Here is a 25,737-nt window from a genome sequence, read left to right on the forward strand (position 1 = left end):
GTTGCTTATGAGCTTGCATTGCCTTCCAATCTATCGGGAGTTCATCCAATTTTTCATGTAGCTATGTTCCGTAAGTATCATGCTGACCTATCACATGTGTTGGACTTCAGCACAGTTCAGCTAGATCAGAGTTTGGGTTATGAAGAAGAGCCATTTGCCATTATTGATAAACAAGTTCGCCACTTGAGGTCCAAGAGGATTTCTGCAGTAAAAGTCCAATGGAGGGGCCAACCAGTTGAGGAAGCGATTTTGGAGGCCGAGGAAGACATGTGGAGCAGATATCCACACTTATTCAGCACTCCGGGTACAACTCTAAATCCGTTCGAGGACGAACGTTTGTTTAAGAGGTAGAAAATGCAATGACCCAAACGGTCATTTTAACTTTTAGAACCCCATTCCCTAAAATAAAACTTTCCGTATGTACTTTTAATGATTATTGACTTGCGGGGATGGTTGGTCCGGGATTTGAAAGTGTTTGGGTTGAAATCGGGATACTTGGTTCCTTAAGTTAACCTTAAAGGGGCAAGTTTGACTTCGGTCAACATTTTAATACCCCGAAATCGGGATTTGACGGTCCCAATAGGTTCGTATGATAATTTTGGACTTGGGCATATGTCCGAATCTGGTTTTGGATAACCCAGGAGCATTTTGACGCTTAATAGTAAAAATCAACTATTTGAAGGTTTAAAGTTCTTTAAATTTGGTTTGGAGTAGGTTTTTGAGAAATTAAAGTCCGTTTGGAATTCCAAGTTTGGGAATGGCTCCGTATAGTGATTTAAGACTTGCACGCATAATTTCGTGTCATTCCGAGTAGTTTAAGTATATTTCGGCGCATTTGAAAGTAATTTGAAGAAATTGAAATTTTTAAGTTTGAATCAATTTAGTTTAGGGTATGATTCTTAGTTTTGATATTATTTTACGCGTCCCGAGAGTTCGAGCGAGTCCGTTTTATGATTTCAAACCTGTTGGTATGTTCGAGCGGGGTCCCGGGGACCCCAAGTGTCAATCGCACAAGGCTCGGACCAAGTTGGAAGTTGGGAGCCAAAACTGAAGCTCCTAGCTACGGTCAGAATCGCACCTGTGCTTAGCCAGTCGCAGGTGCGACATTCGCAGATGCGACAGAAGCTCGCAGGCGCGGCACTCGCATATGTGAGATTTTGAGCGCATAAGCGGAAAAAGAGAAGGGGCAATCCACCGTAGGTGCGGACAATTTGCACACCTACGAACGCGCAGGTGCGGGGATTTTTGCGCAGATGCGATCGTGGCCCAGGCGAGTGAAACTCGCACCAGCGAGGAATTTCCGCAGGTGCAAAATCCGCAGGTGCGGTACCCCTTCCGCAGGTGCGAAACCACTGCTTTGCTGAATGGTTAAAAATCGGGGCTCACACATTTTGAGCCCATCTTTTCTCTATTTTCGGGCGATTTCAAAGCTTTTGAGAAGGGAGTTCAACTAACAATTTGAAGGTAAGTTAATTCTATACTCCTTGAGTTAAATACATAGATTATAAGTAGATTATAACTAGTAAATCTTAGAAATCAAAAGTTTAGGTGAAAAACCTAGATTTTTATAAAAATGAGATTTTAACCACGAAAATAGTTATGAAATTAGGTAGAAATTATATATTTGAGTTCTTGAGATTATGTGTAACGTTTTCATCTGAAAATTTTCAGAACCCGGGCACGTGGGCCCGGGGTGAATTTTAGAAATTTTATCATTTTGGATGGGGTAATTTATTTAATATATGAATTTCGAAATATTGAACATATATTAATTATTTTATATAACTTTTGAATAGTTTCGGATTTTTCGGCATCGAATCGCGAATTTTACGCGATGCGATAATCGGAAAGTGGACTTTGAGACGAGGTAAGTCTCTTGTCTAATCTTGTGGGGGGGGAGGGGGGAGGAAATTACCCCATAAGGATTAAATTTAATAATTATTAATAATTGTGGGGGCTACATACGCACGAGGTGACGAGAGTCCGTGCGTAGCTACTATTAATGCTAAAGTCCGGGTAGTGTAGGACTCAAAGCATGAATTACTTGTGTAGATTGTATTCCTTGTTTAATCAATATTATTTGACATACACACACACATATATATATATATATATATATATATATATATATATATATATATATATATATATATATATATTGTGAATTGTTAGATCAAAATATTAAAGGATGGAAAAATTTATTTGTTTGATTATCTATTTAAATTAATTAATTATTAAAAAAAATTATTCTTTCTCCCGAATTTATCTCATAATAAATATACTCTCCTTCCGAAGGTACATAAGAAAATGTCCTCCTTTCTTGTGGAGCTGGCCGAACGCCTCGGCAGGATAGATGCATCTATGGATCGCGCCGCACGTCCCTTGGCAGTGTACACGACACTCTGGATCGGGCCATACGTACTCGGCAGAAATCGTGCTTAATAATATTAATAATTACACGATACTTTAATAATTTATTTCAGCTTGCGAAGCTAATTGATAAATTGAAAAATTCTTGAAATTTAATGAATTATTATTCTTGCTTGTTAAAGAATTAATTGTTATTCCTGTAAATGATATTTAATTGATAAATTGAAAATTATTTGAATTGAAGGAATTTAATTAATATATTGAGAATTGTTGCATTTGAAGAAATTTGATTATTTCCGCTGACTAAATAAATTATTTTTAAAACTCTGTAAATTACACTGATTTAAATATCCTAGTTATATTTTAATTATTATTGTTGACCCATAGTGAGTGTCAAAGTAGGTCATCTCGTCTCTACCACTTCGAGATTAGGCTTGATACTTACTGGGTACACGTTGTTTACGTACTCATACTACACTTGCTGCACTTTTGTGCAGGGACTGAGGCAAGTACTAGTGGAGGACCTATCGTCTTGCACCCACGTTATCCAGGTGCATAGTGGTGAGCTGTTTCTCTGATCCGTTCTGCAGCTACTAGTGTCTCTCTTTGTATTTTTTTATTTTTTCTATTTTTATTTCAGACAGTATTTGAGGTTTTGTATAATCTACTAAATGCTCATACACTTGTGACACCAGGTCTTGGCACACACATTGGTAGAGTTTGGATTTTATTATATTTTCCTGGTTTAAATTTTATCAATGTATGCTTAATTTATTAGTTGGCTTGCCTAGCTGTAGTGTTGGGCGCCATTACGACTTATAGGTGAAATTGGGTCGTGACATATATTATTACTGTTTCTCATTTATTGAATTGTTCAATAAAATCAACAATTATCATTTTTCAGGAACTCATATTTTTTCCTTACACTTATTTTATAACTCAAATGTAATTAGTTATATAGTAGTATGTATTTATTGAGACGGGATACATGCGCATGTCATAAGACTAGTAATATTAAAACATATGTGCAATGAATTACACAAAATTTGAAGAAAAAAATGAAAGACCGAAATTACTTTCATGAAAGAATATCTTCATTTTCGGGTGGCAATCAAAGTTGCCTTGGTGGTGATCAAAGTTGTCTGGGGAGAAATAAACATTTCTTTAGTATGTGTTATTTTATTTATACTGTAATATTGTTTTGATGATAAAATTTAATGTAACAGGTAATTTGCAGTTCTTGCATATTCTTTAATTAATTTCATGAGACAATCCATTTAAGCAACAAAAAAAAATGTAAAATGAAAGTATACAGCTCATCAAACAAAACTTTGCCATAAAAGTTGTTCAATCCCATTAAGCTGGAACATACACCATTTACCCAACCATATTGGGTGATATAGCTTATACATCATTCAATGATTTTTTTCAAATTTCGACAAAATTAACAAAAACACATACTAAAATTTTGCTCCTCTCGGCATGTATCACTTGATAGTTGATACCCTACATATGTATGTGTCTTCATATATTACATATGAACATCACTTCGTCTATGAAAAACAGTTAGTTGACATTCCAATACAAAGTCATTTAGTGAAAGCATATATAAATTAAGAAGCAAATTATATCAATAGACACATTTAAAAAAATAATAATGTATAAGGGTATATAAACATTGTCGCAAAACAATGGCTATGGGGGTATAAACTAAAAAATATGGCTAGGTGGGTGCAAACTGTTGTAAAAAAAGGACAACCTGGTGTACTAAGCTCCCACCATGCACGTGTCCAAGGAAGGGCCGGACCACAAGGATCTATTGCATCGAGAAGGGCCCGGTGCAAACTGTTGTGTTTTCAAAAATTGCCCAAATACATTTTGTTGATGGTAAACAGTTGAAAACGGTTTAAAAGAAAAAAAATCCATTTATGAAATGAATACTAAACAAGTCACATTAATGGATACCAAACAAGTCTTTACACCATTTCGTTTCCTGGAGCAAACAAGTCTCACTTTAATTTGTCCGTTAGAAACAAATAAAGAAACTCTAATTTTTTCCTCATTATAAAATAATATTAATGCAGTTCAACGTAGTACCTACTGGCAGTCACCGGGAACAATTTTATATACAAATGATTAGTTAAGATCTATATATTGGTACCGTCCAACAGATATGTACTTGATACAGATGCAGAGATATATCAACCATTCAAGGACCCCTTGCAGAAGCAAGCTGCTTCTTGAGGCTGAGGATTTCAAGACCACTTGAAACTAACTGATCTTTCAGCTTTAATGAAGCCTCCTCAAATTTCTTGTTCATTACGTCCATCTCATCCAGCGCCTCATTGTACCTCACACGAAATGCACCCAATTTTGATTGTGCCCCTCGAAGTCTCATTCTCAACTTAGCTTTCTCATTGATATGGTTGACTTCATCCTGTTCAGACATATCAGATGATCACATCCACTCTCTTTTGCAAATAGCAGGACAGTCCAAGGAAAATAAGCTTAAAATAAACCGCCTGACTTGCTCAATTTGCTCTTAGAAGTTTAACATAAACCGCCTAACTTGGCTCAGATTGCTCTTAGAAGCTATGTTGCTCGGACTCTCCAAAGCTGTTGCTGGATGTGTGTCGGATCCTTCAAAAGTAGTGTATTTTTGGAGGATCCGATACGGGTGCGGCAGCATTTTGGAGAGTCCGCGCAACATAGCTTAGAAGTTACATGTGCAACTTGTCACAACCATGTGCTGAGTTCATAGTTATTCATACCCAAGGATACATCGCTTAATAACACATGCAAACATTTTCAGCAGATTGTCTTCATTATGCAGAAATTAAGCAAATGCAAAAGCTACATGTAGAAGCAGATGAGTAGAAAGCAAAAGCTACAAAATTATTTCCTTTCTTTAATCTCAATCATCACATAGAGCAATAGAGTATAATACTAAAAACCAAGAAAAAAAGAGAAAAGACAAATTATAAAATATAGCCACAAAAGGGTAACCTGTCATCTGTGCATCTCATCATAATCAAATATAGCTGCAATTGACCATGTATATGATTACTTACATCATGCATTTTGATCTCCAGAGATGAAAGCTTCTCGTTGAGCTGATCGACTTCATGATCTGAATTTGACAGCTGGACAACCAAAATATAGTGTTATCCTCAAGCACAGTAGAGAAAGTGTAAACATAATGAATTGGTAATAATCTGTCTCAGATAAACAAGAATCACTTCTCCTTTACTTGTTCTGAAAGAAGATTCGTCAATTAGCATTTCATGGCATTCAAGTGTATACCTGAAAGTCGTCTCTCTGAATTGGCACCGTCTCCGCTTCTCTAATACGGGCCAACAGATCTACTCTTTCTTTGCTAAGCATGCTTAACTCCATCTGAAGCCGTTCTACTTCCTTGCGCAGATCCTGATGCTCCAGTGTCAGCATCTGCAGTTGAAAATGTAACATTTCATTAGAAAAAGACCAGGTGTGCAGCATGGCAGTAACATATAATGATGCTGGAAACTTGGACAACAAAAGGATATCTACTGAATTGGTGTGCTACAGAAAAGGTCCTAAATTCAAATAGTATTGAATTAGACTGAAATCAGGAGATAAATTTGTCCTGCAAAGCTGCTGGTGGTGAAGAAACTGACAGCATCAAAATGGCATTTAGGATTTTTAATAAGCTTCATCAATTCATGATTACAGTTTCAGTGGCAACACCCGTTTTAAGTGCCTCCACATTGTAACTGGATATTTGAGAATCATGATTGAAGTTTCTTTAGGTTCAGATCACATAGTTTAGGATAAACATTCATGGGAACTTACTTTAGTGAGTTCTCATTGGCAGATGTGGAAGTCATTGCCCCTTTTTTTCATTTCAGTGTTTTGTGAGAGTAAGGAATGCACTTGAGATTTTCTTTGTACTTCACTTTTACTTATAGAAATTTGGGCTTATTTTATAGGTGATAACAGTAGCGTGAAATTCAACTAAAAGTTAGAAATATGGAGAAGCACTCTATATGGTAAACGTTTTAGAATAAGTAGAAGAAGGTAGACTATATGCAATGCAAGCTTAGCCTCCTTAAGTAGAAGGAAGGTAAGGAGATTGGATGGGATTGTGGTGACTAAATGTAAGACAATTTTGATCTAGTCTATTTCTGTTCATGTGCTTCGTTTTGATGGACTTGCATAATATCGAACAATTAGTTTATTGTTACAAATCTCCCAAACCTTTCTTTCTCTCTCTCTCTCTCTCTATCCCTCTTTCTCTCTCTTGTATCTCTATTCGTCTCTCATTCTTGTCTTTCTCATTTCTACCCCTTACCTTCCTCCCTTATGGCGCTACATCAAATTGGTACCAAAGCACAAGTTTAGAGTTGCTATGGAATTGCACTCTTTATTACGAATCAGTATTACGCTGGCTACTCATTGCCAAAGAAGTTCGTCCAATCGATTGGTGGTTTCCCAAGTACTTAGATAGAACGATGAACTACCACTATATCCGGCTCACTTGTCAGAGTCAACTGTCGAGTTTTCTCCACTGCGAACAGAAAGAATTCAATCATGAGGATATCATTATCATTTCATATTATTTATCTTGATCTATTACGTAGAACTAAAATAACAGTAACCATGTTTTATTTTAGAGATAAGATTTTATCTAATTTTATCCTTTTAGTTAGAGAATAAAATGTCGTAGTTTCAAGAGTTCTAATTCAACCAAAACTTCCTATCTTATAAATAAGATCTTCATGTACTTTCTTTGACAAACTCAAATAACTTTGTTGCATTGATTTGGCATTAATACCCCCCTCCCTAATCTCTCTATTTCTATCTCGCTCTCTGTCTCTCTGTAATTCATTCCCTCTATGTTTCTCTCTCTTTCCTCCTCTCTTCCACCCTATTCTCTCCTCTCTCGATTATTCTCTCCATAGTCACCCCCCACCCCAACAACTCCCACCTTCCTTCCTTCTAGTGTTACATCACTACGTAGACCTAAAATCAATAGAGAGATATCACCAGATGGAACAAAGAAGAATTTGGGAAGGTAGAAACCAGGAAAACCAGGGCTCTTGATGAGCTAATGGCACTCGAACAAATGACAGAAGGTAGACAACTGACTTTAATCGAGTCCAATCAAATGATGAGCCTGAGAGTGGAGATTCAACAGCTAGCCAAAGCAGAAGAGATATCGTGGAGGCAGAAATCAAGGTGTCAATGGCTTAAGGAAGGTGACAGAAACACTAAATATTTCCAAAAGATTGCAAACTCACAAAGAAGGAAAAACTGCATAGACAGACTCTTAGTTGGCAATGAAATTATAGAAGATAAGGAGCTTATAAAAGCAGAGATACTGGAATTTTATGGAAACCCTCTATAAACTTTATAGAGGGTTGGAGAACAGGAGAATTGGAGACCCTCTATAAACTTTGAAGGCATAGCAACCATTACAACAGAAGAGAAGAATGGTCTGGAAGCACCTTTTGATGAAGAGGTACTAATAGCTATACAATCAAGTGCACCAGGCAAGGCATCAGGACCAGATGGGTTTACTATGGCCTTTTACCAGCACTCTTGGGAATTCATCAAACATGACATCCTCGCAGCCATGAGTCACTACCATCAGCATTGTTGGATGGTCAGGTCATATAATGCTTCTTTCATTGCATTAATCCCAAAGAAAAAAGGGGCTATGGAATTAAGGGACTACAGGCCAATTAGTCTCATCGGTAGTGCTTATAAGATCATAGCCAAGGTTCTTGCAGAAAGATTGAAAAGATCATAGCCAACTGCTGTCCGGTCTCTCAAAGCTTTTTGCCTATATTTAGTTGGGCTTATCTAGCCCCTGTAGATTCTCCTGATAGTTATCTGAACTTTGTTAGCTCCCTAGTGCTAAGCTGATTTTTTGCCTTTTTGTATTGGAGCTAGCAATTTTCATTACTTTTGTAACTATTCTGCATCTTCTTGATGCCATCAGTGAAACCAATTACTTCATCAAAAAAAAGACCTACAATCCCTCGAAATTAATTCAGACTTAGCTAAAAACATAACAAAATAAAAACAAAGGATCATATTAGGCAATACCAAATAGTTGAGATAAAGGCTTAGATATCGCTACACATACATTATGTCCGACTATTACAACAGAACACATGTTCCATTTATCTAAACAGAGTAAACAGATTAATCTGGGTGAATAGCAGGAATAAACTTTTTCCAGTAAACAACTGTTATAAAATGCTAGAACAACAGAACAGCCAGAAGATTCCTAATTGGCCATGGAAGATGATATGGAAGACCAAAGCACCTGTGAAAGCAGCTTGCTTTTGATGGTTAGCAGCTAGGGATGCCTGTCCAACTCAGCTTAAATTGCAAAGAAGAGGTTTCTCTTAGTGCAGCAGATGCTATGTTTGCAACATTGAGCAGGAAACTGTTGAACATTTACTATTATGGGAGTGTCTCTGGCGATTCCAGAGAAAATCAATCTTGGAAATCTGGCAAGCTCAAAAAGTGAAGAAAAACTTGAAGAAGATATGGAGGAACACTCCCATCTGTGTTTTATGGATGGCTGGAAAAGGAACAAGGCATGCTCTGAAGGGAAGACGTTGCAGATTGCTAGAGTCAAGAACAAATGTATCAAGAATCTATTAGTCTGATGTGCTTGTATACTCTATATAGGATGGATCAGCTTTGGATTTCTTGTATTATTTTAGGACGGAACATGTAATATGTTTGGTGGGTGTGTTGGAATTTTGACTTGTACTTGTTTTAGTACCATCTTGGTACCAGTTCAAACAAAATCTTGACTTATATTAAAAAAAAAAACATTATGCCCGATTATTTCCGGAAGTCATTCTAGTCTAGTTAAAGACTTGTATGCCAGCGTACGCAAGAAGTGTGAGATAATGAAATCCTTTAACTTTAGAGAAACCTTAATTTAACCTAAAAGACAAACTGTTACTAGTATTCGAATGAAATTGACCCAAAAGAGGGGAATGGATATAGGGATTTGTATAGTCAGCCCAATCATTTGAGATTGAGGCAAAGTTGATTGCTTGATTGTCTTATGCACCACAATATGTCATGAATTATTAATTTATAATACCAGGAATTCACCAAGGTTCAGAAATTAGCAAGCTCGAGGCAAAAATTCTGCTCCAGTATAACTTGGCTCGAGCTGTTGTATACCACTATGTATCATTTCTTTATTCATTAATTTCTTGGAGGGGAGTGCTTCTGACAGAGTGGTAAAGCCGATGCTGAAGAACAAAAGCACTTCCTCACTTTCTAAGTCAAATAAGCAACAAGGCGAAACTCATGTACAAGAAGAGTTAGACGGCATAATTATTCAACTCAAGTATATCCAGCTTAGCGAACCCCAGAATACTTTTCTAGGCTGAATCATTATTCTCGAACTCAATATAAATTCTGAAAGCTTGAAAAAATACAAACATATTACCTCTTGAGATCTTTTACATTGTTCCTCAGCAACTCTCAGGCCAAGTCTAAGTTGATCGATCTCTAGTAATTTCTCTTCACTGTAAAACAATGTATGTTTATCATCAGGCAGATCGATCTAAAGGTTTAAATGAATACAAAACTCATGGCACCTAGATTACACCCAGCTTTATTGATGAGGGTAGTAGCAGCTGTAGAATCAAAGTTTATATTTGATCAACTAGGCATCTCAAGAAATTTTAGGAAATAGATGAACAAGCTATTATATACTCCATTGTCCTAGCACCCAATGTGAGGAGTAGCATTCAATGAAGTTGGTGAAACCCCGGATAGACCAGGTTCAAATGTCAGCAGAAGCAAAATGTTAGGTGATTTCTTTCCATCAGTGCCGGTGGGAGGAGCATGTCCACGGTGGAGTAGTGTAGGTGCATACAAGCTAGCCCGAACACCACTGTTATAAAAGTAAACTAACACACAAAGAGACACACACCATTGTCCCATTTTACTATTCATTTTTGCTTATTGAGTACCAATTTTACTAGAGCTAAATAGGACAAGATTAAACTCATCTTGAAATTAATTTAGATTTCAGAAAGCATAAGTGTAGTACATGTTATGATCTTGCATCAAAATACATTTTAAAAAAGACAACAGAATACACTTGAAAATATTAGTCAATAGCTACTTCACTTGACTATTGAAAACCTTTTGGACAAAGGGAGTAGCAACATACCAGAGTGATAGGGGAGCAAAGGGACAGACAAACCTGAAACTTCTCTCCAACCGCACATTATTTTCTGAGACGACCAATCTCTCCTCAAGGAGCTTGCACTGCATTCTACAACTCTCAAGTTCATTCTTCACCTGTAGTTTAAAGTCAGGATCATAAATCAAGATTCAATAAGTAAATCATACGCAACTGATGTGTACAGAAATGTGCAACATGTTTTGCTAAGTTCATCACCGCAATGGATGTCTTTGATTTCTTTAATTTAGCTATGTGCTTTTCTAAAGCTCTCACAAGATAAGATGTTCAAAGCAAATAGAAAGGATACATTTTAAAATATGGTACTCAGATCTCACAAACAATTCTCTTAATTGTTTTTTAAGAAAAAAGTTCAAATGTGAACTAGCTTTGATTTAACTATGCTTTAAACTCGGCAATAAAATTTCCAAAAATATCACTTTCTGTCGGAAACAACCTCTCTACCTTCACAAGGTAGGGGCAAAGTCTGCGTACACACTACTCTCCCCAGACCCCACTTGTGGGATTACACTGGATTTGTTGTTGTTGTTGTTGTTATCATGTTCCCTCTAGACAGTTTACCAAAGAGAATAGCATGCAAGCACTGAGTCCTTGAAGAGATCTTCAATATCATCCGTAAGAGCCACTGCAGTGTTTCTAGAATATGCTTAAATTGTTCAACTACATCATGTGTAAATCTGAAGGTTACCTCTGTCATTTTCTGTGATAGAGTGGCGATTTCAGCACTATAAGATTTTGCTTTTTCATTGATTGCTTCAACTGTAGCTTTCTCCCTTGCAAACCATATGGCCTTTTCCTCCTCCATTGCCAAAAGGGCATCAGTTAGTTGCTGCAAAGGAAAGAAGGCACACATGAATGACGTAATGGAAACAGTTAAATGGAGCCTCAGAATACATGTTCCCAAAAGCAACTTCAATTGGTACCATAGCTAAATCTTCTTTTTCTTCTACCAGAAAGTTGACAGAAGTTTCCAATCTCTGACATCGTGATTCAGATTCTTCCGAACATAATCTCTGCAATGTCATAGAAACAAATAAAGTAGAAATAAGTTAATGTTTTATTTTCCCGAAGAAAGAACAGTAGAAACTAAGCTAATAAATCATGCTCAAAAGGCAAATCTGATAGCAAAAAGATATGAAAAAGATGGAATCTCAGAGGAAAAGTTAACAAACATAAACTTACAAGGCATGACACCTCTTCCTTCAGCATATTTAGTTCTGTATTTGACATATTCAACTCGTCAGATAAAGCTTGCAATTCACATGCCAAATTTTCTGCTCTAGAAAAGGCTTCTTCTTTTTCCGCATAAGAAATTGTTAGTTCCTCTTCCAAAGAAGCAATAGTTGTCTCCATCTCAAATGCCAGCACTTCCAGCTTCCTGTACTCCTCCTTCACAACAGAAAGGGAAAAGTAGCTTAAGACTAAGCAATAAAGACAACTAACTTCCTCTCGAGTAGAATGCAGGCAATCAATTACTTATTTACTTTTCATATCATAAGGATATGAGATACTCCCTCCGTTTCAATTTTTGCGAAACAGTTTGACTCGGCACGGAGTTTAAGAAGAAAAAAGGCATTTGAAACTTGTGGTCTTAAAAGCTTAAGGGGTAAAAGCTTGTGGGGCTATGACATTTGTGTGGCTATGAAAACTTCTTATTAAGGGTAAAATGAATAAAATGGAAAGTTTAAAGATAAATTGTTTTCAAATATAAAAATGTGTCATTCTTTTTGGACATACTTGTTAGTTTACAGCATGTATATAGTGTAGTATTGTCCCACATTGGTAGAAGAGTAATATGTCCCTGTATAGTATAGCTATAAATAAGGACCACTTGTATTGTTCATCTAATATCAATAATATATTCTCTCGTGCTTTCTCACATGGTATCAAAGCAATTGTGAGAGACTTATCGTTGTGCATAAATTCCAGCGATTCCGAGAAAGAGAAATCAGTACTTTTTTAAGGTTGTTTTCTATTTGCTTCATTTCTGCCAGTGTTGTGCAAAATCCAACACTACCACAAGAGTCGTCACTGTTCGGCGACCAAACCCCAGTGAAAAACTCCGGCAGCAGCCTCCTCACGCGCCACCAGAAGCTCACGCGCGTGAGCTCACGCGCCGGCGCGTACGACCAGTTCCGGCCATTTTTTTAAAATCTTCCTTCAGAACAGTTGGGTCGCCGGGTAATTCCGATCCTACCCCTACTGTTTTCATTTCATTCCGATAACTTTGAGTTTTTTTTCCGGTAGCTACAGTACTATTCCGACAGCTACGGTAGATTCCGGAAGCTACAGTATTTCAGTATTCTGTTTCTGTGTTTCCGTACACTATTTCAGTGGATTACAATTGATTCTTTCTCTTATTTGGTAATAATCTGCAACAATGTCTTTGGGATTTGATGCTTTTGGGTCTAGAAACATAAGTTCTGGAAGCTCTAGTGCTATTATTACCTCGGAACCTTTAATGGGAGGTTCAAACTACTTAGCTTGGGCTTCATCTATCGAGTTATAGTGTAGAGGTCAAGGTGTTCAAGATCATCTAATCAAACAGTCTAGCGATGGAGATGAAAAGGCAATAGCACTTTGGGCAAAAATCAATGCTCAGTTATGTAGCATCTTGTGGCGATCTATTGATTCCAAGTTGATGCCCTTGTTTCGTCCATTCCAGACATGTTATTTGGTTTGGGCAAAGGCACGCACCTTATACACTAATGACATATCTCGCTTCTATGATGTGATATCACGGATGACAAACTTAAAGCAGGAATTGGATATGTCTACTTACTTAGGTCAAGTACATGCAGTCATGGAGGAATTTGAGAAGTTGATGCCAGTTTCTGCTAATGTGGAAAAACAACAAGAGCAGCGACAGAAGATGTTTCTCGTTCTTACCCTCGCTGGACTTCCTAATGATCTTGATTCAGTACGCAACCAGATTTTGGCTAGTCTGACTGTCCCGACAGTTGATGAATTATTCTCTCGATTACTCCGCCTTGCTGCAGCACTAAGTCCACCAGTGATCTCATCCCAGATACTTGATTCCTCGGTTCTTGCATCCCAGACAATGGATGTTCGGGCATCTCAAACTATGGAGCATAGACGAGGAGGAGGTCGTTTTGGAAGATCTAGACCCAAGTGTTCTTATTGTCACAAACTTGGACACACTCGTGAAATGTGCTATTCCTTACTTGGTCGTCCACCCAAAAATACTTACATTGCTCAGACCGAGACTCCAGGTAACCAAGAATTTTCTTTATCTAAAGAAGAATATAATGAGCTCCTTCAGTATCGAGCAAGTAAGCAGACATCTCCATAAGTAGCCTCAGTTGCTCAGACTGATACTTCTGTTACTGGTAATTTTTTTGCTTGTGTTTCCCAGTCTAGCACTCTTGGCCCATGGGTCATGGACTCCGGCGCTTCTGATTACATCTCTGGTAATATATCACTTTTGTCAAATATTGTATATTCACAGTCTCTTCTCACTGTTACTTTAGCCAATGGATGTCAAACTAAGGCCAAAGGAGTTGGACAAGCTAATCCCTTGTCTTCTATCACCCTAGATTCCGTTCTTTATGTCCCTGGCTGTCATTTTAGTCTTGCATCTGTTAGTCGTTTGACTCGTGCCCTCCATTGTGGTATATATTTTATTGACGATTCTTTTATTATGCAGGACCGCAGTACGGGACAGACAAATGGTACAGGACGTGAATCAGAAGGCCTTTACTACCTTAACTCACTCAGTCCTTCCACAACATGTCTAGTTACAGATCCTCCAGATCTAATCCACAGACGTTTAGGACATCCGAGTTTATCCAAACTTCAGAAGATAGTGCCTAGTTTATCTAGTTTGTCTACATTAGATTGTGAGTCGTGTCAACTTGGGAAACATACCCAAGCCTCCTTTTCGCGTAGTGTTGAGAGCCATGCAGAGTCTGTCTTCTCCTTAGTTCATTCTGATATATGGGGTCCTAGTAGAGTCAGTTCATCCTTGGGATTTCGTTATTTTGTCAGTTTCATTGATGATTATTCAAGATGTACTTGGCTTTTCTTAATGAAAGATCGTTCTGAGTTATTTTCTATATTCCAGAGTTTCTGTGCTGAAATCAAAAACCAATTTGGTGTTTCTATTCGCATTTTTCGCAGTGATAATGCCTTAGAATATTTATCTTCTCAATTTCAGCAGTTTATGACATCTCAAGGAATTATTCATCATACATCTTGTCCTTATACCCTTCAGCAAAATGGGGTTGCTGAGAGAAAGAATAGGCACCTTATTGAGACTGCTCGCACACTTCTAATTAAATTTCGTGTTCCGTTGCGTTTTTGGGGCGATGCAGTTCTCACAGCTTGTTATTTGATTAATCAGATGCCTTCATCTCCCATCAAGAATCAGATTCCGCATTCAGTATTGTTTCCCCAGTCACCTTTATACTCTCTTCCACCTCGTGTTTTTGGGAGCACGTGTTTTGTTCATAACTTAGCCCACTGGGAAAGATAAGTTAGCTCCTCGTGCTCTCAAGTGTGTCTTCCTTGGTTATTCTCGTGTTCAGAAGGGATATCGTTGTTATTCTCCAGATCTTCGTAGGTACCTTATGTCAGCTGACGTCACATTTTTTGAGTCTAAACCTTTCTTTACCTCTGCTGACCACCATGATATATCTAAGGTCTTACCTATACCGACCTTTGAGGAGTTTACTATAGCTCCTCCTCCACCTTCGACCACAGAGGTTTCATCCATACCAACCGTTGAGGAGTCTAGTGTTGTTCCCCCTTAGTTCCCCAGCCACAGGAACACCACTCTTGACTTATCATCGTCGTTTGCGTCCTCCATCAGGCCCAACTGGTTCTCGTCCTGCACCTGACCCTGCTCCTGCTGTGGACCCTGCTCCTAGTACACCGATTGCACTTCGGAAAGGTATACGGACCACACTTAACTCTAATCCTCATTATGTCGGTTTGAGCTATCATCGTCTGTCATCTCCCCATTATGCTTTTATATCTTCTTTGTCCTCGGTTTCCATCCCTAAGTCTACAGGTGAAGCGTTGTCTCATCCAGGATGGCGACATGCTATGAGTGACGAGATGTCTGCTTTACATACAAGTGGTACTTGGGAGCTTGTTCCTCTTCCCTCAGGTAAATCTACCGTTGGTTGTCGTTGGGTTTATGCAGTCAAAGTTGATCCCGATGGACAGATTGATTGACTTAAGGCCCGTCTTGTTGCCAAAGGATATACTCAGATATTTGGGCTTGATTACAGTGATACCTTCTCTCCCGTGGCTAAAGTGTCTTCAGTCCGCCTTTTTCTATCCATGGCTGCGGTTCGTCATTGGCCCCTCTATCAGCTGGACATTAAAAATGCCTTTCTTCACGGTGATCTTAAGGATGAGGTTTATATAGAGCAACCACCTGGTTTTGTTGCTCAGGGGGAGTCTCGTGGCCTTGTATGTCGTTTGCGTCGGTCACTTTATGGTCTAAAGCAATCTCCTCGAGCCTGGTTTGGCAAGTTCAGCACGGTTATCCAGGAGTTTGGCATGACTTGTAGTGAAGCCGATCACTCTGTGTTTTATCGGCACTCTACTTCAAGTCTCTGTATTTATCTGGTAGTCTATGTTGATGATATTGTTATTACTGGCAATGATCATGATGGTATTACCAATCTGAAGCAGCATCTATTCCCGCACTTCCAAACTAAGGATCTAGGCAGATTGAAGTACTTTCTAGGTATTGAGGTTGCCCAGTCTAGCTCAGGTATTGTTATTTCTCAAAGAAAATATGCTTTAGACATTCTTGAGAAGACGGGGATGGTAGGTTGCAGACCTGTTGACACTCCGATGGATCCGAATTCTAAACTTATGCCAGGACAGGGGGAGTCGCTTAGCGATCCTGCAAGCTATAGGCGACTGGTTGGAAAATTAAATTATCTCACAGTGATTAGACCCGACATTTCTTATCCTGTGAGTGTTGTAAGTCAGTTTATGAATTCTCCATGTGATAGTCATTGGGATGCAGTTGTCCGCATTATTCGATATATAAAATCGGCTCCAGGCAAAGGGTTACTCTTTGAGGATCGAGGTCATGAGCAGATCATTGGATACTCAGATACTGATTGGGCAGGATTACCTTCTGATAGACGTTCTACGTCTGGATATTGTGTTTTAGTAAGAGGGAAATTTGGTGTCCTGGAAGAGCAAAAAACAGAATGTAGTTGCTCGGTCTAGTGCAGAAGCAGAATATCGAGCAATGGCTATGGCAACATGTGAGCTAGTCTGGACCAAACAATTGCTCAAGGAGTTAAAATTTAGTGAAATCAGTCGGATGAAACTTGTGTGCGATAATCAAGTTTCCCTTCATATTGCATCAAATCCGGTGTTCCATGAGAGAACTAAACACATTGAGATTGATTGTCACTTCGTCAGAGAAAAGATACTTTCAGGAGAGATTGCTACAAAGTTTGTGAGGTCGAATGATCAACTTGCAGATATTTTCACTAAGTCTCTCACTGGTCCTCATATTGGTTATATATGTAACAAGCTCGGTACATATGATTTGTATGCACCTGCTTGAGGGGGAGTGTTAGTTTACAGCATGTATATAGTGTAGTATTGTCCCACATTGGTAGAAGAGTAGTATGTCCTTGTATAGTATAGCTATAAATAAGGACCTCTTGTATTGTATTGTTCATCTAATATCAATAATATATTTTCTCCCGTGCTTTCTCACAATACTAAGAAGGAAAGTGTCATATCAATCGAAACGACGGGAGTATTATTTATAAGATTGATGGAAAGAGTAAATATAATGACAGAGCGTCTTATGGGCATAAATGCCCAACATGCTGTTTAATACAGGTTGTTAGTTATGTGTAGTCTCACATTGGAATGGGAGTAATATGTACTTTGTAGACTATAGCTATAAATAGGACCTCTTGTATTATATTGAATATCTAATATCAATAATATATTTTTTCCCGTGCTTTCTCACATGGTATCAGAGCATTAGTGAGAAAAGATAGATGTGCGTCATTCCAGCGTTAACCGGGAAGAAAGAACTTAGTCATCGTGCAATTTTTCCGGTGACCAAGGCATGTCTACGTTAAAGTCATTTTTTGTCGGTGTTGTGCTAAAACCAACACCACCACGAGGTAGATCACCCTCCGATGACCAACCCCTGAAAATTTATCCGGCAGAAAAGCTGTCACGCGCCTCCACGCGCCGGCAACAACTTCTCCAGCGAGAGTTCCGGCCATTTTCGAAGCTTCTTCAGGACAGTCTGCTCTTCTCACAATTCCGAGCCTACCCATCTAATTCAAATCAAATTACGACCACTTTTATATTTTGTCGGCGTGAACAGTGACCTTTCATTTTTTGAAAACATTTCTTCAGGACAGCTTGCTCGCAAGGGAATTCCGAATCTATCCATCCTGGTTACAACAAACTTTACAATTTTTCGGCGAGCTGCAGTGTTTTTTTGGTGTGAACAGTGTTTCCGGCGTAAAATAGTTTTTCTGTTTTCTGTTGTAAACAGTGTTTTCCAAGCTATTTCTTCAGTTTTCCCACAGGAGTTACTTATTTCCACTATTTCAAGTTAACCTTACTACTACTACACATTGTAGTGACATGGGAACCGATACTTTGAATAGTCGGATGGTTTCTTTAGCAGATTATATTGAGTTCCTTCAGTACAAAGCATGTAAGCAGACATCTTCTGAGATAGATTCTGTTGTTCAAACAGGTAATAGCGTGACTTGTTTCTCCCAATCTTCATCCTCTGAGTTTTGGGTCATTAATTCAAGTGCATCAGATCATATTTCTGGTAACAAATCTCTTTTCACTACTATTTCGTATTCTCAATCTCTTCCGAGAGTCACAATGGCCAATGGGTCTCAAACCATGGCAACTGCAATAGGTCAAGCAAGCCCACTTCTTTACCTTTAGATTCAGTCATTTATGTTCCCAATAGTCCTTTTAATCTTATAGTTGTTAATCGCTTAGCCAAATCACTTAAATGCGCTGTTTTATTTCTTGATGACCATGTTTTTATACAGGAACGCAGTACGGGGCGGATCATTGGTACCGGGCGTGAATCAAACGGACTTTATTACCTTATCCTTGTTAAATCACATGGACTCACATCTTGAAACTGCTCGTACCCTACTCATACAATCTCATGTTCCGTTGTGTTTTTGGGGTGATGCAATTCTTACATCTTGCTATCTTATTAATCGTATGACATCTTCAGCTATCCAGAACCAAGTTCCATTCTCTGTCATGTTTCCCCACTTACCTTTGTTCTCTCTTCCACCCCGTATCTTTGGAAGCACTTGTTTGTCCATAACCTTACTCCATGGACAGATAAGTTAGCTCCTCGTGCTCTTAAGTGCGTATTTCTGGGTTACTCGAGAACACAAAAGGGGTATTGATGCTACTCTCCTGACCTCCAGCGGTACCTTATATCTGTTGATGTTACCTTCTTTGAAACCCAATCATACTTCACAGGTTCAGGTCGTCACTTAGATATTTCTGAGGTACTACCAGTTTCATCTTTTGGAGATTCAATCACTATCTCACATTCATTTTCCTCTATATCTCCAGCTCCACCACCTACAGCTCCAGTTGTAGCTCCACCACTTATAACTCCAATTCCACCACCTACAGCTCCAGGTATAGCTCACCACTTATAGCGTCAGTTCCTCCACATAATCCAGTTCAACCTTCTGCAGCTCCACCACTCTTGACTTATCATCGTCGTCCACATCCAGCATCAGGCCCAGGTGATTCACGCCCTGCATCAGATTCTGCACCTACTGCGGACTTGTCTCCTCTTAGTCAATCAATTGCACTCCGCAAAGGTGTGCGATCCACACTTAATCCTAATCTCCACTATGTCGGTTTAAGTTATCATCGTTTGTCGTCACCTCATTATGCTTTTATATCTTCTTTGTCCATTGTTTCTATCCCTAAGTCTACAGGTGAGGCACTATCTCATCCAGGATAACGACAGGCTATGATTGACGATATGTCTACTTTACATGCGAATGGCACTTGGGAGCTTGTTCCTCTTCCTGCAGGAAAGTCAATTGTTGGTTGTCGTTGGGTTTATGCAGTCAATGTCGGCCCGGATGGCCAGGTTGATCGTCTTAAGACTCGTCTTGTTGCAAAAGGATATACTCAGATTTTTGGGCTTGATTATAGTGATACTTTCTCTCCCGTGGCTAAAGTAGCATGTGTTCGTCTTTTTTTGTCCATGGTTGTTGTACGTCATTGGCCTCTTTATCAATTAGACATTAAGAATGTTTTTCTCCACAGTGATCTTGAGGAAAAAGTTTATATGGAGCAGCCACCTGGTTTTGTTGCTCAGGGAAAGTTTAATGGTTATGTGTGTAGATTGCGCAGGTCAATATATGGTTTGAAACAGTCCCCTCGAGCTTGGTTTTGTAAGTTCAGCACAATTATTCAGGAGTTCGGCATAACTCGTAGTGAGGCTGATCACTCTGTGTTTTATCGGCATTTTACTCCTAATCTGTGTATTTATCTAGTGGTTTATGTTGATGATATTGTTATTACTTGCAATGATCAGGATGGTATTACTAATCTGAAGCAGCATCTCTTTCAGCACTTCCGGACTAAGGATCTGGGCAGATTGAAGTATTTTCTAGGTATTGAGGTCGCTCAGTCTAGCTCAGGTATTATTATTTCACAGCGGAAGTATGCCTTAGACATTCTTGAGGAGACTGGAATGATGGGTTGCAGACCTATTGACTCTCATATGGATCCAAATGCTAAGCTTCTGCCCGAACAGGGGGAGCCTCTTAGAGACCCTACGAGATATAGGAGGTTGGTTGGCAAATTGAATTACTTCACAGTAACTAGACCTGACATTTCTTTTCCGGTGAGTGTTGTAAGTCAGTTTATGGATTCTCCCTGTGATAGTCACCGGGATGCAGTTCTTCGCATTCTTCGCTATATAAAGTCAGTTTCGGGCAAATGATTACTATTCGAGGATCGAGGCCACGAGCAGATTGTTGGGTACACAGATGTTGATTGGGCAGGATCACCTTTTGATAGACGTTCTACGTCTAGATATTGTGTTCTAGTAGGAGGTAATTTGGTCTCGTGGAAGAGCAAGAAACAGAATGTAGTTGCTCGATCAAGCGCCGAAGCCGAATATCGGGCCATGCCTATGGCAACGTGTGAGTTAGTTTGGGTCAAGCAGTTGCTCAAGGAGTTAAAGTTCGGAGAAATCAACAAGATAGAACTGGTGTGAGATAACCAAGCTGCTCTTCATATTGCGTCAAATCTGGTGTTCCATGAGAGGACTAAACACATTGAGATCGACTGTCACTTTGTCAGAGAAAAAATGCTTTCAAGAGATATTGTTACAAAGTTTGTAAAGTCGAATGATCAACTATCAGATATTTTCACCAAGTCTCTTACTAGTTCTCGTATTAGTTACATGTGTAACAAGCTCGGTACATATGATGTGTATGCACCGGCTTTATGGGGAGTGTTAGTTATGTGTAGTCCCATATTGGAATGGGAGTAATATGTACTTTGTAGACTATAGCTATAAATAGGACCTCTTGTATTATATTGAGTATTTAATATCAATAATATATTTTCTCCCGTGCTTTCTCACACAGGTCAAGGATTCGAGCCGTGGAAGCAGTCATTAATGCTTACATTAGGGTAAGTTGTCTACATCATTATTCCTTAAGGTGCGGCCCTTCCCGGGACCCTGCGTGAACGCGAGATACCTTGTGCACCGAGCTGCCCATGCTTTTTAATATAGGGCAAGCAAATAAAGCTCAAAGAGATTCCTAGACCTAACTTGGGTGAGAAATATCTCAAGAATGAAACAAACATGCTATGGAATTGATAAATGGACCTTGGGCCTAACTAAAACCCCAAAAGCTAGCTTATGAGGTGAGGATTGCCCAAGAACATATAAGGAGACCAAGTACCTCAAATCCCACCGATGTGGGACAACTCAACACCCCCTCACGCCCAGGCATGTAAACTGGAGCGTGGACAACATAAATGGGGGCCCAACATCAGTAATAACAAATGGAATGGGCCTGGCTCTGATACCATGATAAATGGACATTGGGCCTAACTCAACCCCAAAAGTTAGCTTGTGAGGTGAGGATTGCCCAAAACCATATAAGGAGACCAAGGACCTCAAATCCCACCGATGTGGGACAACTCAACAGGAATTTTGCTAAATCAGTATATTCTAAGATAAAGAGAAGTTGACTAGACTTCATGATGCATACCAATAAGGTTTTCTTTTCTTTGAGGGCACAGAAAATATAGCATGTTTAAACCAAGTTTAGTGATGCTTAATTTAGTAATAAAGTTTAAAAACTTAGAAATCTTAGAGGTTATCCTGAGATCGTCATCATAAGATGATTGGGAGAAGAAACATGGAAGTACTTTTACCATATGATGATCTGATCCTTTAATTTGAAAATGTTATTACATCGCATGTAAGTTAGACAACGATGCCTTGGGGGCTGTAAGAGGATTTAGATTGATATTGACATAACCCAAAAGGCCTAAACATGAAAATGAAGTGAAAGCACAAATGTCACTCTCCAAGCCCTGGCTTGGACGGCCTTCTGTTAATTTTCAGGCTTGCCTTATTTTACTTGTCAATGGTTCTTTTCAAGGAGGGTGAATATTCTAAAATCAATGGCTTCTTGAACAAAAGTTACAGTAAAAAGACACCAAATTTTGGTCCGCCCTCCTGTTTTGTCATTATTGGTTACTGATTCTCCCGCATGGATTAAGGGTTTCAAAAGTTGTATATAAAGGTCTAGGGCCACTCCACCATTGACTTAAGCTTTTGGACTAAATGCACTGATTCTTTCACAAGGTATCAGAATCAACCTTGGGTAAGCCTATTCTCACACCCAAAAATTTCATGCGCGAACCACCAGAATTGGATTACATGCGAGGGAAAGTGTTAAGTTATTAAATGTCCCACATAGGTTGTGTAAGGGCTTCCAAAGGATTTTATAAAGGTCTAGGACCACTCTAGTCATTGCCTTAAGTTATTGCAGTGGTTACTCAGATACCTTCAGCACCATAAAGTTAGGCTCAATCTACATGGGTGACACTAATTCCAAAATTGGACGAACAGACAATGTGGAAAGTGGTTTTTTGCTGTTCCAGTATGCATTTAAGGAACATAGGACACTTCTTGAACGTATTTACACTATAGTTTGTGCACACCATACCTACCTGCACAACATGTTCAACACAAACAGAGGAATTCTTGGCTCTTTTGGAGTCGAACACATTAGAGCTCCTATCAACAACTGAATCACGCCTTCTTCCAATGATCGAGTCTCGTTTATTGATGTCACGCTCAAGAATAGCCCTCTGTCCATTCAAGCGTTTAATTTCCCTCTCAGCACAAGCTCTTTCACCCTAAGAATGTGATACTGTCAGAAAAGGTAGAAATGCCTCAGACGGCACAAGAAAATCAACTTTCAGAACAATTTGAATGAGACCTCAAGTTTTGTCTTCTCTTGGATGGCATTCCTAAGTTTGGATTCTGTGTCTCTCAACTTTGCTTTTGTTTTCTCCAAATCTTTTCTAATGCTTTCCTTCTCTCTGACTAAGGAACTAGAAGATAAGCATGAAAGTTCCTTTTGAAGACTTTGAATTTGAGAAAGGTGTTCAGATTTTTCTGCTTCACATTTTTCAGAGATTTCCTGGAAAAGAACATGATTCTGTCAGCACAAGCGGAGATATAAAAAAGGGAAGGTATAGGAGAAAGTGAAGCAACTTACTGTTAATGCATTTCCAGAATCTTCAATAGCTCTTTTCAGTTCTTCTATCTGATTATCCAGTAGAATCTAGATTTTGATTAGCAAGAGTTAAAAGGTACTTTCAACAGAAACTCAAATAATCGAAATGTGAGATAAACTTGGTAGTCAAAGTTCTAATTACAAAGACAAACTAAAAGGAAATGCAGTCAATTCGCACCTTTTCATCCTCAACTACATTAATCTTTTGCCTCAAGAAAGACTGTAGTTTCTCATGGTTTCTAATTATGGATCTTATTTGGTTGGAACTGTCAAGTGCTGAAGACTTCAAATCCTGAAAGTGGGAAACCAGATCAGGTCATAGAATGCACATAGATAATAAACTATAATACTAGAATTAATTTTTTGATAAGAATACTAGAATTAATATATAGAATATATAAGTGATAAAAACGCATGTTGTTTAAGAAATATTGAATACATGCCAGGAATATATGAAAAGATTGACCAAATTTAAAATGTATTATGCAATGACATACAGTACTCACAAGAACCAGTTTGGATATGGCAGAGAAAGACGGGACAAGCTCCTCTACCACAGGAATGAGTGAATCAATTAAGGTTCGTGAATTTTCAAATTCTGACATCATATCTTGAACCTCTCTCAGCAGCTCAATTTCAGAGTTCATGTTATCCTCCTGAAAAAAGTGTATCCATTAATGCCCCAGGAGACATGAAAATGGTTATATAGCATGCATAAAGCGGAGCCCTATAGAATGTGTCATAATATATCATCAAGCAATATTAGGGTGGAAATGAACTTACAACAAGAAATACTGCAGATTGCATTGAAGCAAGTTGTTCATGAGCCCCTTGTGCCTCAAGTTTTGCACTCAAAAGCTCTTGGTAAAGCTAAAGCATTAAAACAGAAGTCATTGCACTGTACCACTTAAATGAAATGTATTATGGATATCAAATGTAAATATCAATGTAAAAATGAGATCCTAGCAGTCAAAGAATTGGCCTGAAAACATGCTCATACAGATGCAGAATAACACCGGTTTCCTTGGCTTCTTTGTGTGGCAGGATCATTTGAGTCTGTATCTAATAGAGACGTGCTATACCTACTCAACTCGAAAGCTATTACCATCCTAATGTGTTTTATGAGTCACTTATGCAGTTATGCCTTGTACCAGATGGAATATGGTAAAAGGAACAGGATATCCCAGACATACTCAACAAGCAAAACAAAAAGGCCAAACACTGATTCCCACTCTGCGATGTGGCACGTGCAGAGGAAACAGATATTATGCATGTGAGGTAAGAAAGAGGGGACAAAGAGACATATTTCTGCCGGAAATGCAAAAGGAAAGAAAAATAATATTTAAAGCTTCATTTAATAAATCAAACTAATAACTATTGAATAGATAAAAATCACCATCAGGATACATCGTTCTAATTTTTAATTTATTTTTTTTTCATGTGTATGTTAAAAACAGTAGATAGAATGTATTGTAAGCATATGTACAAGAAAGCAAAAATAGAAGACAAAGTTCAGTAATCCTAGCAGGAGCCTAGAATTTCTATGATTGAGACAGTATCTTCTGTGTAAAACTGTCTACGCCAAAAACAAAAAAGCCTAATACATCTTCTAAGTTTAATCACTACATAGTTTTCGAGAATGCATCTTGGGGCTAAGATTAAGAATGAGATCTTCGACCACCACGGCATATAGCCTAGTGGACCGCTGCAGATCTCCTACACCAAAGTAGGCAAAGGCGAAAAGCACAATAAGTGCCAAAATCTGTTGGAGCTTTAAATGCGAAGTACAAATAAAGCGTGGGCTTTAGCGAAGAAAAGCACCATGACAGAAAAAAAATAGAAATGTAATGCATGAAAATGTAACTATAAACACAAGCAATAATTATTTGGACAAAACAATGGAAAAACTATATTTAAGCTATATATGTATGTATGTTGTTGTTCCCTAAAGACAAAACTCATCGATGAAGGTGCGCGCGGCTTATTACCTTGATGCCTACACTAAAGGACCAATTAAGCGAGGCGAACCGTACAACCTGGGCTTCACTGAGCTTCAGGGCTTAAGCGTGCTTTAAGCAAGCCCTTAACGTCATTGTCCAACATAATAGATGCGGGTTCGAATCTCTCCATCCCCTTCCCCTTCCCCTTCCCTAGTCCCTCTATGTAGTATGTAATAAAAAAATTAAAAGAATGCAAAAATATGACTATGGTGAAAAGGAAGAAATAAGACGTAACGAATCAATAAAACATGAGGATCTTCAAATTCAGATTCAGCATCATCATGGTTTGGGCTCTTTATGTGGCTTCTCGTATTCGTTACTAGTT

The 25,737-nt window shown here is 38.6% G+C and overlaps 1 protein-coding gene across 4 annotated transcripts in view; it reads right to left on the reverse strand.

Annotated features, from left to right (window-relative positions):
* Positions 1 to 4,295: 4,295 nt before the first annotated feature.
* LOC104101510 (kinesin-like protein KIN-7O) overlaps positions 4,296 to 25,737 on the reverse strand; it is a 45,020-nt gene continuing 23,578 nt past the window's right edge. Inside the window, exons 19-32 of one of the 4 annotated variants that reach the window (XM_070199458.1) lie at positions 24,196 to 24,282; positions 23,910 to 24,068; positions 23,591 to 23,704; positions 23,395 to 23,442; positions 23,113 to 23,316; positions 22,841 to 23,029; positions 11,783 to 11,989; positions 11,524 to 11,613; positions 11,289 to 11,429; positions 10,601 to 10,698; positions 9,836 to 9,914; positions 5,674 to 5,817; positions 5,442 to 5,513; positions 4,296 to 4,807 (exon numbers count right to left, since the gene is read on the reverse strand). In XM_070199458.1, the coding sequence (XP_070055559.1) occupies positions 4,580 to 4,807; positions 5,442 to 5,513; positions 5,674 to 5,817; positions 9,836 to 9,914; positions 10,601 to 10,698; positions 11,289 to 11,429; positions 11,524 to 11,613; positions 11,783 to 11,989; positions 22,841 to 23,029; positions 23,113 to 23,316; positions 23,395 to 23,442; positions 23,591 to 23,704; positions 23,910 to 24,068; positions 24,196 to 24,282 (1,860 nt within the window). In that variant the 3' untranslated portion in view covers positions 4,296 to 4,579. Of the gene's footprint in view, positions 4,808 to 5,441; positions 5,514 to 5,673; positions 5,818 to 9,835; positions 9,915 to 10,600; positions 10,699 to 11,288; positions 11,430 to 11,523; positions 11,614 to 11,782; positions 11,990 to 22,840; positions 23,030 to 23,112; positions 23,317 to 23,394; positions 23,461 to 23,590; positions 23,705 to 23,909; positions 24,069 to 24,195; positions 24,283 to 25,737 lie in introns of all 4 variants that reach the window. The other 3 variants (XM_070199455.1, XM_070199459.1, XM_070199456.1) reach the window with 3 other exon arrangements.

This window comes from Nicotiana tomentosiformis, chromosome 4 (genome assembly GCF_000390325.3).
Source record: "Nicotiana tomentosiformis chromosome 4, ASM39032v3, whole genome shotgun sequence".
NCBI classification, from domain to species: Eukaryota; Viridiplantae; Streptophyta; class Magnoliopsida; order Solanales; family Solanaceae; genus Nicotiana; species Nicotiana tomentosiformis.